We start from the raw sequence: 13,695 nt of genomic DNA, 5'->3' as shown, positions 1-13,695 counted from the left end.
GTCCTTCGCCCTACCCTACGTAACTTTAAGGTTACTAATAGGTACCAATTAAAGTAGGTAAGTAGTAGTTATTTTTTAGTTAATTTAATTAAATTTAACTAAAAGTTGACATGACAAACCCGGGACATATGGTAAAAACAACATTTCTTTTATATTTGTTTTATCAAATGTTAATTTTAGTTTATTTTTTTGATAATCATTAGTTATTTTGTTAAATTTTCTCATGGCTGTATCAACAATATGAGGCAAGAAACCTTTATTTAATGATAGATATTGGATTAATAACAGTTCATTTTTTAAATCTTCTGGATTAGAACATAGCTTTAAAGACCTGTAAACATAAGAGTAAAAAGCTGACACTTATTGTGACTTTGTATGACATGATTCTTGATGTGGCAGCATGATAACAGAAAAAGGTTTATGATAGACCGTAGTTTCTAACTTACTTTTTTTTTTCTTAACTAATACGTCCACAAATGGTAGACCATTATTTTCTTCAACTTCATAAGTAAATTGAATAACAGGTTCAAGACTATTTAAGTAATTAACAAAAACTAGCAAGTTTTCTTTACCACGTCGCCACACCATGAAAGTTTCATCGACATACCTAATCCATATTTCTGGTTTAAGTTTAGCATTCTGTAAAGCATCAGTTTCAAACCTATTCATGAAAAGATCACACAACAAGGGAGATAATGGAGAACCCATAGCTAGGCCTTCAGTCTATTTATAGATCTTATTAAATTGAAAAAATGAATTTTCCACACAAGGTTTTGTTAAATATATCATATAAAAAATTTCAATCACTGGCACATTGTTCATTTGTAATTTGTCTTCAAAACAATTAATAACTTTATCAACAGGTACTTTCATGAATAGTGATACAATAAAAATGTTAACAATGTTTAAGTGAAAACTCTGCACTAACTGAATGTGTAAATTATACTGGTCATGTCATCTAGTGGGAAAAAACTGATATTTTGGCTCAATTAAATAATTTGATGGCTAGAAATATTAGAGAAACTACAAATAATGAAACAGTAAAAATAATTTCATCTTAAATAAGTATGAAGGGTTAGAAAATCAGAAAGTAAATAGATGGCATGATTTTTTTAGATATGTAAATTAGTAGTCACATAACTATGGCTTTTTATATTTATATGGTTGCACAATATTTGTTTTTCACACTACTGAGGATGACGTGAATAAACATCGAAACATGTAGTGTCTTTTACGACCACTAATCGGTCTTTAAAAAAAGATTTTAATATATTTGCTTGATCTGGTTCTAGATTCTCTACAAATGCGTGTACACCTGTTACCTGTCTGTCAGATGAAGCACAACTCACCTACATGCTAATAATATACTGGATAAGCTCTTGGCACTTTTGCAGGCAGGTTGTTTTGTACCTTGCTGTCAGGAGAATGCTTCTCATTCTGAATCTGGCATACAGGCCAGTCTCGTGAACTCTATTTCTAAGTATCTGCACACCGATATGGCATCCAGTTGTGGATGTAAACATACGATTCAGTCTTGAAGCAGATACCCTAGGGCTAGCAGTGAAATAGAGTAAACAGTAGTTGTCTGTTTGTACTGAGGATGATAGTCGGCCTTGTACAGACACTCAACCAATTGTATTACTGGCTTTTAACATTTCCACATTCTGTTAAATCACATTTACAGACACTTGTAGGTAACTTGCAACACCTTACTGTAATTGATTGGCTTTCATTCATTCCAGTGGTTCTTCATGTGAATGAAACATACAAATGACTTCTGTGAGGTCTAGCCATGGTTTATGAGGAGTATTGTAAATACCATGATCCACTTCACGGTGAAAACTGAGACTACTACTTACATATCATGGATTGAATAAACATTTACTTGCATTTCAGATCATGTTACTGATCAATGGATACCCAATTTGCATAATGGTGGCATGAGGACTGTTGTGACTGACATTATTTTATAACAGTGGTTCTGCCATATCCTAGCAAAAACATTAAAAATTCTAATTATACTTCAACTGTTTTGTGCAGTGTAGAGAAATATTTGACATTCCACTTGTCCTAATGAATCGTCTACTTCCATCCATACCTTTACCATATATACATTGATCTGTGTACTTGTCTACATACATCCACTTGTCCTAATGAAGTGTTTAATTTTGTCCACACCCTTATCATATACACATATTGATCTGTGTACTTGCCTATATGACTCACACATATCCACTTGTCCTAATGAAATGACTGCTTCCTTCCATACCCTTATCATACACACACACATTCATCTGTGTACTTGCCTATATGACTCACATATATCCACTTCTCTGAATGAAGTGTTTCTTCCATCCACACTCTTACCGTATGCAAATTCATCTATTTTCTTGTCTGTATGACTGACACACATTCACTTGTCTTAATGAATTGTCTACTTCCATCCATACCCTTATTATATCCATACATTAATCTGTGTACTTGTCTACATGACACGTATCCACTTGTCCTAATGAAGTGTCCACTTCCTCCCATACATTAATTAATATATCAAACATTTTACTTGTCTTAATGGAGTATACTTTCATTCATATAGTTAAAAACATGTATAACTTATATTTAAGGTCTTAAGTTTTTCTTTAATAATGAGATCAAGAGCAATTTTTCATAAATACTCGGGAAGATTTTTTAATTCAAGAAATTTGTAACACTGTGTAAAAAGCCTTCCCATTAAGCTAAAGGACAGCAATATAACAGTGACTAATTTATTTGAATTTCTTCAGTTTCATTTGTACACCAGAGTTATTTACAGATGAAACAGAATACCTATTTTTCTTGTCAGAAAATGAACTCAAACAAGGCAGACTTTCCATGAGTAGCTCTTATCAATGTTTTAACACTTGATACTAAAAAAATTGACAGCTAAAACAGGATGCAAAATAGTTTTTTAAAATACACACACATTGCAAAAGAAAATAATAATGATGTATTAATAACAGCAAAGCATTAATCAGGATTTCTGTTGTGTTACTTACAAAAAGGTTATTCCTCATCCCATTTAAGCTATTTATAATTGTTTTTTAACATTTGAACTGATATCTATCAGAACTATATACATGACAATTAGATAACAAACATGAAATGAAAGTCCTAACAAACAAAATTTATTATTTTTATGGTATTTTAATAACTTTTAAACATTTTTCAATAAAACTTTGTACAATACATTGATCTACAGTTAACATGTGACTAGATTTATTGTTTTGTAACAATGAAACTTTCTTTTCTACAATATAACCAGCTCTAACTTGAAAGTGATTAAACAGGAAACCTTTTCATGATGTTATCTCATTCTTTGATGTGCACAAGTAATAATTTACTGACAAAAACAACTTCACAAAAGAAATAAAAGCTTCACTGTTAACATGAAAACTATAATCCATAAAATAAAACTTTGTGTACAAATGTAGATTAAATAACAAATGTACATTAAATGCTATTCTCTGTATTTATTCTATGTTGTCTTAAAGTGTAATCAGTTTAATCATTTAGGGGTCATGATACTGCCTTTTTTACTTGCATCCTCTTTATATTATAACAATTTTCACTGTTTATGAGTTGTAATATCAGTACTTACATCTAAGAGTCATGATGTTGCTTATGTAACTCATCTTGTCTTTAATTATAATGTATTATCACTGTTAATCATCTAGAGGCAACGTTACCAATGTGCTATGTTTTATGTAAATGTATTATCAGTATTGACTATCTAAAGATCATGATGTTGTTTATGTACCTTAAGTTATCTTTACGTAGACCATCTAGGTTTTGTGATATCACTGGTGTCCTGTGTTGTGTAAATAGTGAAAAGAAAAAAAAAATCAATGTAAAAATTAGCTGTTTGTTTTTAATGAATAGATTTAAAACAATTGCATAAAAATAAAAAATTAATTACTTTCATAGATAAATAAATTCTATATAATTATCACAACAAGAGAATAAAATGTACAAATGGAACTACCCATTATATATATACATATATATATATATATATATACTTGGTTTCATTCATTATCCACCTACAAAGTGTAGTCAGTTAGTTAAAGAAAGATTCTTTAAAACAAGATATTCCTTTTTAATGTAAAAATGTAAATAAGGCACTTAAACCTGTCTTCCAAGCAGGTGTTTTATAAATTAAAACATTTTCAATGGACTTTTCTCATTATATGTATTCTCATTTCAAAGGTCTTACAATTCAATTACCGGAAGAAATATAAAATTATGTTTACAACAGAAAGATGTAACAACAAACAATGTGTACATACATTTTCTTTAGAAGAGTACTTAATGTTACCTATGAATTATTAACTTAATTTCCTTTTACTTCTACTAAAAGGGAACTGTTTTTATTCAGTTCAAACAAATAATAAGTTGTAGTACAAACATAATATGTGAAGTGAAGCAAAACCTTTTAAATGCATAAATCACAATCAAATTATTTCAAAGTGCTTGTACATTGAATTATGTGAAAAAAAAACAGAAAAACAACAGTGTTGATACTCAAACTTTATGGACTACTTTATTCTTCATAAGCAGGAAGTTCTTATAAATGTAAATGTATAAAAAATTAGTATGTGCAGACTAGTTAGTGATTTTAAAAAGCAAGTGTGAATAGGTCATTTTATATATGTACTATGAGATATAGAACATTGTTGGTATACTGTTTATAGTGGCGAGAAGCAGTGAAAACATAAGAATAATGTGTGTGATAAATCCGAGCAAATTTTTCTTCAAACTAAAAAACAAACCACTAAGGAATGATTCCAGTGGAAAAGGCAATAATGAGGCCTAATACTCCAACCAATACTATGACCAGGATAACTATACAGAATGTTTTCTAGGAAAGGAAAAAAAAACGGGAAAATGTAAATACTGAAATAAAATAAAAATTAAAGAAAGCAATCAAAATTTTAAATCAAATAAATAAAAAATGGATCAAGTATTGAAACTAAAAAGTAAAATTTACATTACCAGAAAGAGAAAAAATATTTTTGAAGTATATTTTTCAGGATAAGTACATATTTAAAATGGCCATAAAGTAAATGAAAAACATGCAAAATAAAACCTGAAAAATTCAAACATCTATTCTAACTACTGTACAAAATATGAAATTTCATCATAATTTCTGAAAATAGCTATTTATAACTATTTAATCTGTACTAACTTCAATCTCCTGAAGATCAGCTTCTTTTACTTATGGTATTAATTATTTTACTTAAAACATCAAATATAGCTTCTTGTAATTACTGTTTTAAAGTGTACCTTATTCAAAACTCCTGAAAACAGCTCCTTAAAGCTGCTATTCTAATGTACAGCTTACTCAAAAATCAAAGTTATCTTGTAACTACTATTTTTTTACTTTGAAGTAGCTTAGTCAAAACTCCTGAAGGTACTGTAAGGGGTAATTTACAAACAATCATTACACAATGCTCATTTCCTTAATTACAGTACCTGAAAACTTCCTTCATCCTACTTTAACCTTAAAGATAATATTTTTCTGAATACATTATCTGCACTTTATTCAACACTTTTGAAAATAACTGACTTACAAAGGAAAGTATTATTCATGATTCAGAATTACTTACCCTTCTTGCTTTGCTCTGGTATACAAGAGCCTTTTTTGTGTCTTGTTTGGCAGCTTCAATATAATCTTTTGCATGTTCTACTTGATATTCAATTCTATCAATCAATTCACCCTGAAATTTAAAATGTAGTAATTTAACTTTATGTAATTTACATTTTTATTTATTTTTAGGAAATGAATAGAGAGAGTCAATGAGTCACTGCTAATGATAACATCTATAGACTACTAGAAGCTCTGTTATCAAAATCAATCAATTCAGAAAGCATAACTTGATTATTAGCTGTACTAGTTTGACAATGGTCTACATAACATACAAGGAGAGAAATAGAGAGAGGGTTGTATAAAAACAAACATTATGTGACTTATTTTATTATCTGCATTATTTCTTTCTTTATTAAAGAGTAATATCAAGATCAGACATTCAGGAATATGCCAAAACACAAAAACACTGAAATTATAAAATAAATTTCATTACTAAATAAACAGAACCTTGAGACCACGACAAAATATACCATTGGTCAAATAATACTTAGATCAAAATAGCTAAAGAGAAAATATGATTAGTACTACACCACATCATCATGCCTATTTCACTAAACATTATGATGATGAACTAGGCAAAATGCAGTGAGTTTTCATTAAGTTCTTTTATCCTTATTTAGCCCTTTTATTAAAAATAATTAATTCTAAACTTTAAAATGATGCTTTCATTATATTTATAAGGCACTGATCAGTCTATCTATACACATTAAAGACTAACCTGAACTTCAACATATCAAAAATTTTTTCTACCATCAGACATTAAAAGAATTTCAAAATAGTACACGTAACACTTTACTTTTTTATCAAGACATTTTTAATCACCAACATCACTGTTTACCTACCTGACTTTCAACTAACATAGCCATATCCATAAACATATCATGTAATTCTCGGATACTGTTTTCTAGTTTAATGATATCGTTGTGACGAGCCTCAATGTCAGCTAATGTTTGTTTAGCTTGCTGTGTCTCCATGATGATCTAAAAACAATATTAAAAGTTAAATCACGTTCACTTATATATAGAAAAACATTAATTAATTTAAATTTTTTCAGGCTGTTTATAATTTTAATTTTAAAACAGTTGTCTTCTGAAGCTTTCTATAGTTTTAAATTAATTATAGAAGTATGTGAATATAAGTTTCACAGTTTCACTTTACAATAATTTTGCAGCAACCATGAGAAACACATCTTTTCTTATTCTTTTTTTCCTGCCTTACACACTTCTAAAAAAAAAAGTGAGACATATCAGTTCTTAGAATTTAATTTCTCACATTTAAAAAAATTCTCAATCTCAATGTCCAAAACCATCTTACCAATCTTATATTTTTAAAGATTTCCATTGACTGTCAATTTAAATTTGGAAATTAAAACAACACCTAGCATTCAAGATAAAAGAATATCCCACATCTATCTGTGTGATAAAATGAATTAACTTGGAAAAAAATCATAACCTAAAACCCAAGAATTTATGAAATAACACCTGTGTTTGCCTCAATCAAAATAACATGAGCAAGACTTAGCCTTCTGTCTGTGCAGAATTTTGTAAAAAGCATAAAAACTTTCTTATAGTGTAAATCTGTTAAACATACCTTAAGAAATAAAGCATTCATCTTGCTTTAATATTATTTTGCAAGTAGTTTTGCATTCTTTATGTTTAGGTAAGTTTTTATTTTGTACACTAGTAGTTTACAATAAAACCACTCATTTAATATGCTTTTAATCAGATACAGGGCTTATTCAACCATAAGTTAAAAGTATCTAGTTAAATAAAATCCAATTACATAGTAATAATGTTACTATTTTTGAGTAATGCTTAATTCTCTAATGTCCTTTGGTCATCAAGTCTTTAATGGATTTTAAATATGATTCATGTATACACCAAACAAAATATAACATATCGAAAATGATACCACTGTTACCAATACAACAGTTCTTTAAGTTTTATATCCAGTTATTCTTAATATTTACAGGTGTGCCTCTACTTACTCCCTGTGTAAATATTGTAGGATTCCCACTTTCCAGCATATCTTCTAGTTCTTCATTAGTTGTCACTTTACCCGCTGGGGCAAAATAAAACATTATTACATTGAAATAGTCTAGCAGTGGAATTTTTTTTTATCCACTAATGGTATCATGCAAAATAAATGTTAATAATTCCAGTTTTTAAAGGTTTTGTCAATTCTTATAATGATCTCTTACCCCAGATTTTGTTTTTATGATGAAGACAAAAAATACTTCTCAATTTTTAAAATAAACTTTACATTTTTTTGTAAATACCTTATTAATTTACCTTCCCACAAAAAAACTTGTAAATTTTTGATTTAAGAAAATTACATAAATTTTCCAACTTACTAATTTCTAACTGCCGTTGAATTCGTGCCTTGCATCTCTCTCTGTAGTCTGTTTGTGTCTTATTGTAGTCTGTCATCACCTCCACAAACTTTTGGGATAGCATAGAATGCTAGAAGTTAAAAAAAATTTTATCTTTTAAAATAGTTTCAAGTGTTTATTTTGTCATGTGGTATTTCTAAAGGCATAAAAAAAAATTAACAAGCAACTTTATGAACATTACAAAAAGATGAGACACAGAATTCAATTCCTGTGGAATATAATAGTATCTTTGTGTATTGGTAAAAATACCAATTCTTTTTTCTTTCAGAACTCTTGTCAATTACAATGATAAGTAATAAAAAAGTTTTAAATATATTCCAAAATGTTTTGAATATCAAATATTTCACAGGCCCTACTGAACTAGCATGTTTTATCAAACACTGGTGTGTAACATTTCTACTACTGATTTTAGTAGTACATATATTGCCAATGTTTGTTTTTTTTTATCACTATTTTGGTTCACGATATGCAATACAACAACATTATGAAGTGCCATTTGCTTCCTATAACAGAATAACAAATGCACAATAACCTTATGCCTACATTCATTTTTGATAAAATAACATACATACTTTATAGTATATCATAACTCAAAAATTATTAAGTCTAAACAACAGCAATATTAAATTAATGTTTATAAGGTAAATTAAATATTAAATTAAAAAAAGCTAATTTTTTCATAAGTTATCTAAAAGATTATCAATCAGTTAACAATTTAACTTCATGCATAACCTAAAATGAAAGATTTTTATTTACAAAAATGCAGAAACATTCTCGTATTCCCCCTTTTCTTTTATATAATAAGACTAACAATTAATTTATCCTAATTACAAATTGCAATCATAATCCATATGACCATGCTTACTGGCAAAACTTGCAATACATATTTGAAAACTGTTAACAAGCATTAATATTATAAATCAACACAAAACTTTTTATATCTAGTGCAAAGAACATTTTCCATAAAATGCTAATGAGAGATAATATTAACATTCAAATTATCCCAACCTACTTTTGGTTTTCAACAGAAAATTCATATTTCTTTCCAAGGTGGTGAAAATTGACATGATGGCCTTTACCAAAGTCATTTCTGATAAATTTATATACAACAACTTTGTGACATATTATGATAGGAAATTTCAAGTCTCACAAATGTTCAATATACTTCACTCACTCCAACAATACTCTAATTGCACAGTTTTCACATGCCTTAGCTCTCTAATTTGGAAATTCTTAATTAGCAATTTTTACATGATTGATGATCAAAGATAATTTTTCAGGTATTCTTTTGAATCTCATAACGTGGGTTGAAAACACCACATTAAAGAATTTCCACCTAGGAACAAATATTAAGCACTTTCTTTGGCAAAAAGTTGAACATTTGTAGTAAAATTGAAGTAAATCTGTGACATAGATATCTAGAAACTATGCACACTCCAATTTATTTTTGCATGCACCTTCACCTTTCTGATGAAATGCAAAAGAAAAAACAAGTATATTAAAGAAAATGCCATAATTAAAATAAAAAAGATTAACTATCAATTGTTGTGGGAACACAAAGCAACTCAATCAAAAATCTGCATACATCTTCCATCAGAAGGGAATTTTGAAACATCATTTGGAGCAAAATATTTCTTCTTTATTTAAGAAACATTCTCACACTGTTAGCATATTTTAAAACTAACACTTAATAAAGGTGTCGAAAGCCTTCGAGCAAAAACTAAATTAAACATTTTTACTAAAAGCCAAGTAAACTATTTTGTTGTCTGATAAATTTCCAATATATACACACACACCACTAAAACTGTTTATTCAGCATAATTGTATAGCAAACCCAATTACATATCAGGGTAACTAAGACAACATTACTGTTTTGTTTTGCTTCTATGGCAACATAACTCAAACATTGTCTTACCTGTGTTTTGCATATCCTAAAATCTGCTGACATCATGCTAGTTTGTTCTTGCTGATCAATGTTTTGTTCCATCACTAAAAATAATTTAATAAAAGTATCATCTTAATTTATTTTGTAATTATAAGATTATTCAAATAACACAAGCTACATTACACACAGTCATTAAAATTACTTCGAACCTTTTCTACTCAAGTTGTATATATAAATAATCAGAATAGAAAAAATTTAATAAAACAATAATTTTTCAGAAGCAGTTTTTTCAAACATCCAAGTGTATATTTATTGACTCCTTAAGCCTGAGTAGACACTACTAGCATCCGGCCAAAAATCTTTATTCACCCATTGGATAGTGACAGCATTCGATAACATTTATGTCTCTTTGGCTGAAAACTAATTCAAACCATGTTTAGATTGTTACTGGTATCTTCAATAAATAGGCAAAAACTATTACTAACAGTCTAAGACATTATGGTCTACCTGGAGCCTTACTGAATTTTACTTGGTTGTCACAATATAAAAGACTTATTGATTTGTTGTGTTGTATGATTATTGCTATATTATTTTGTTTTTCTAATTTTGATGCATTTTGCATTTGTGACTTGCTGTTGTTGAGAGATAGAGTGACATGTAGGAACTGAAAGTAAAGAGGTGGTGGCAAACTAAAAAAGAGACGATAGATATAAAGTGGGCCAGTAAAGCATAAAGAATCAGACGATTGAAGATGCATTTGTTTGTTCAGAATATACATATATATATATATATATGTATGTATTGATTTGAAGCAAGTGTAGTGCATGGTGTTCATTCATTGTTACCTTTACCGTCAACAAGTTACATACACTTACCGTATAAGAATCCACAATCACACAAAACATGAAAATTGGTGTCCATGACAGGATCATGCAGTGGTAAATGGCGGTAAAATAAAGAGTGAATGCCAGCAAAAAACAAGGAGGCCTGTCTAAGCACAACTGTAGTAATATTGCATATAGTGTAGAGATTATAATCACAGTATAGAACGATGTGAACTTTTGATAAATTGATAGAAATGGGAGAACGTCTTCAGTTAAAAGACAGTGAACTACGAGAGTTTGTCAATCAACAACAAGAACTTGAGAGAGAAGAATGGCAACAGAAAAGACAAATTAAGAAAAGAGAAAGATTGAAGGAAATAGAAAAAAAATAATAATACAAATTGAAAAAGAAGACAGAAAGTAGAGACTAGAAATAGAGAGAATAAGAGCACAATGTGAGATAGCAAAACTTGCCCAACTGACCCAAACTACCCAAATTTGATGAACATCAAGATGACATGGATGCTTTCCTGGAGAGATATGAATGATTCACCCAAAGTCAGAACTGGGCCAAAGGTGACTGGGCAGTCTGTCTCAGCCCACTACTCACAGGAAAAGTCTTATAAATATATGCAGGCATGATGTCAGAAGATGCCATGGATTATGATAAATTAAAAGTAGCTTTACTGAAATGATATGAACTTACTGAAGAAAGGTTTTTGTTGGAGGTTCAGAGGAGTCAAACCTGACACTGAAGAAACTGTATTTCAGTTTGTGGCACATCTGTGGCGTTATTTCACCAGATGGACTGACATGGCCAGGTTTGAAAATAGAGTTGAAGGATTTGGCAGACCTATTAGTGTGAGAACAGTTCATGATCATGTGCTCAAATGACATGCCACTGTTCTTAAAGGAGAGAGCACCAAAAGACGTAAATGAGATGATCCAGATGGAGAACAGTATATGGAAGCCCATGGAGGTAATATAATTAGAAAGTCCAAGAATGTACAGTTAAATGTGAAACCAGTAATGGCTGACCAGAAGCAGGAGTTTACCAAAGGTGACAGGAGGTTAACAGACAGAAGGGGGATGAGATGTTATGTTTGTTATAAAACGGGACACATTGCAAAGGAGTGCAAGTCCAATGCCAGCAAACAACAGCTGGAACCTCACTATGAAGCAGCTGGAGCTATTTACAAAGACAGTGCTAAGAAACGAGTGACTGGCATTATGGATGTTGCTACTAGAATAAGGAGAACCAAGGCTACTCCTCAGTTTCAATACAAAAGAGAATGAACGATCAGTGCATGACTAATGGTTGGCTCAAATTAGCAAATGGATCAACAGTGCCAATAGTGGTGGGAGCTTGTGACAAATATTAAGAGGTGCCAACAAATCATAATATGCCAATATGTGAAGGCTATGTTGGGGACAAGAAAGTAAAGGTTCTACGAGACACTGGGTGCAGTGGTGCAGCAGTGAGAACTAGTCTTGTATCTGATGATCAGATGACAGATAAGGTACAGCTGTGTGTGCTAATCGATGGGACAGTGAGAAAGTTCCCCATAGCAAAAATAAAGGTATATAATCCATATTATGTAGGAGACCTTGAGGCCATGTGTATCAATGAACCAATACATAACTTGGTAATAGGAAACATACCGGACAGTAGAAATCTGGAGAAACTAAGCAGAAAGAAGCTTGATGAAGCATCTGCTGTCACAACCAGAGCTCATGGAAAGAAGAGCAAACAAGACATCAAGCCCCTTTAAGTGTCAAAAGTCGACATTCTGAAATTAGGTTTGCAGAAACTAAAAGAAGCACAGAAGAAAGATCCTTCACTGCAGAAACTTTTGGAAAATGCCCAAAAGAAAGTCGAGTACAAAACAAATGGGAATAATACATATAGAATAGAGGAATGGAAGGGAGTTCTACACCAAATCTAGCACATCATTTATACTGGGGAAGTTAAACAGATCATAGTACCAACAGAATACCGAACTCAAGTGATAAAGTTGGTTCATGAATCAATTGTAGGAGGACACCTAGTAACAAAGAAAACAGCAGACAGAATCACCAGTAACTTCTATTGTCCAGAAGTCATAGGAGTTGTGAGTAGATTCTGCAGATCGTGTGACATCTGCCAAAGAAAAATACCAAAAGGAAAGGTAGCCAAGGTGCCATTGGGGAAGATGCCTCTCATAGATGAAGCATTCAGTAGAGTAGCTGTGGACTTGATTGGACCACTAGTGCCTGTGTCTGATAATGGCAACCTGTATGTGCTTACAGTAGTCGACTATGCAACACGTTATCCAGAAGCAACAGCACTGGCAAAGATAGAGAAAGAAAGAGTAGCAGAAGCCCTTCTGGAGATATTTTGCAAAGTAGGCTTTCTGAATGAAATCCTGAGGGACAGAGAAACCCAGTTTACCTCAGAACTGATGCAAGGAAGTGTGCAGGCTCATCAGTACTTGGCAACTCTTTACCACCCCGTGCAATTCTAAATGTAATGGACTTTGTGAGAGAGTCAATGGAGTTTTAAAGAGCATGCTAAAGAAGATGTGCCAAGAGAGACCAAATGACTGGGACAGGTACTTGCAGGCAGTATTATTTACTTATGAAGAAGTCCCACAGGCAAGTACAGGGTTTTTACCCTTTGAATTACTGTATGGAAGAACAGTACGATGTCCGATGCAAATACTGAAATAGCTATGGACAGGAGAAGAAGAGTCAGAAATAAGGAACATGTATCAGTATGTGTTAGACCTCAGAAACTGACTGGAAGAGACCTGTCAACTTGCTCAACAGATTTGTATGTAGCTCACGACAGTCAGAAACATTTCTATGACAAGAAAGCCAAGGATCAACATTTCAAGGTTGGATAAAAGGTCTTAGTTCTGCTGCCCAC

At 31.1% G+C, this 13,695-nt stretch overlaps 1 protein-coding gene across 5 annotated transcripts in view; it reads right to left on the bottom strand.

The window, feature by feature from the left end:
• Positions 1–13,695, bottom strand: part of LOC106457714 (syntaxin-like) — an 83,286-nt gene that overhangs the window by 37,874 nt on the left and 31,717 nt on the right. For 2 of the 5 annotated variants that reach the window (XM_022383716.1, XM_022383717.1), the window contains 6 exons: positions 9,994–10,067; positions 8,040–8,148; positions 7,674–7,747; positions 6,529–6,666; positions 5,646–5,756; positions 4,008–4,897 (listed from right to left, as the gene is read on the bottom strand). In XM_022383716.1, the coding sequence (XP_022239424.1) occupies positions 4,811–4,897; positions 5,646–5,756; positions 6,529–6,666; positions 7,674–7,747; positions 8,040–8,148; positions 9,994–10,067 (593 nt within the window). In that variant the 3' untranslated portion in view covers positions 4,008–4,810. Of the gene's footprint in view, positions 1–4,007; positions 4,898–5,645; positions 5,757–6,528; positions 6,667–7,673; positions 7,748–8,039; positions 8,149–9,993; positions 10,068–13,695 lie in introns of those variants that run through there. The other 3 variants (XR_002610240.1, XR_002610241.1, XM_013917161.2) reach the window with 2 other exon arrangements.

This window comes from Limulus polyphemus, unplaced genomic scaffold (assembly GCF_000517525.1).
Source record: "Limulus polyphemus unplaced genomic scaffold, Limulus_polyphemus-2.1.2 Scaffold364, whole genome shotgun sequence".
In the NCBI taxonomy this organism is placed as follows: Eukaryota; Metazoa; Arthropoda; class Merostomata; order Xiphosura; family Limulidae; genus Limulus; species Limulus polyphemus.
This window is presented reverse-complemented; position numbering and strand designations above follow the sequence as displayed.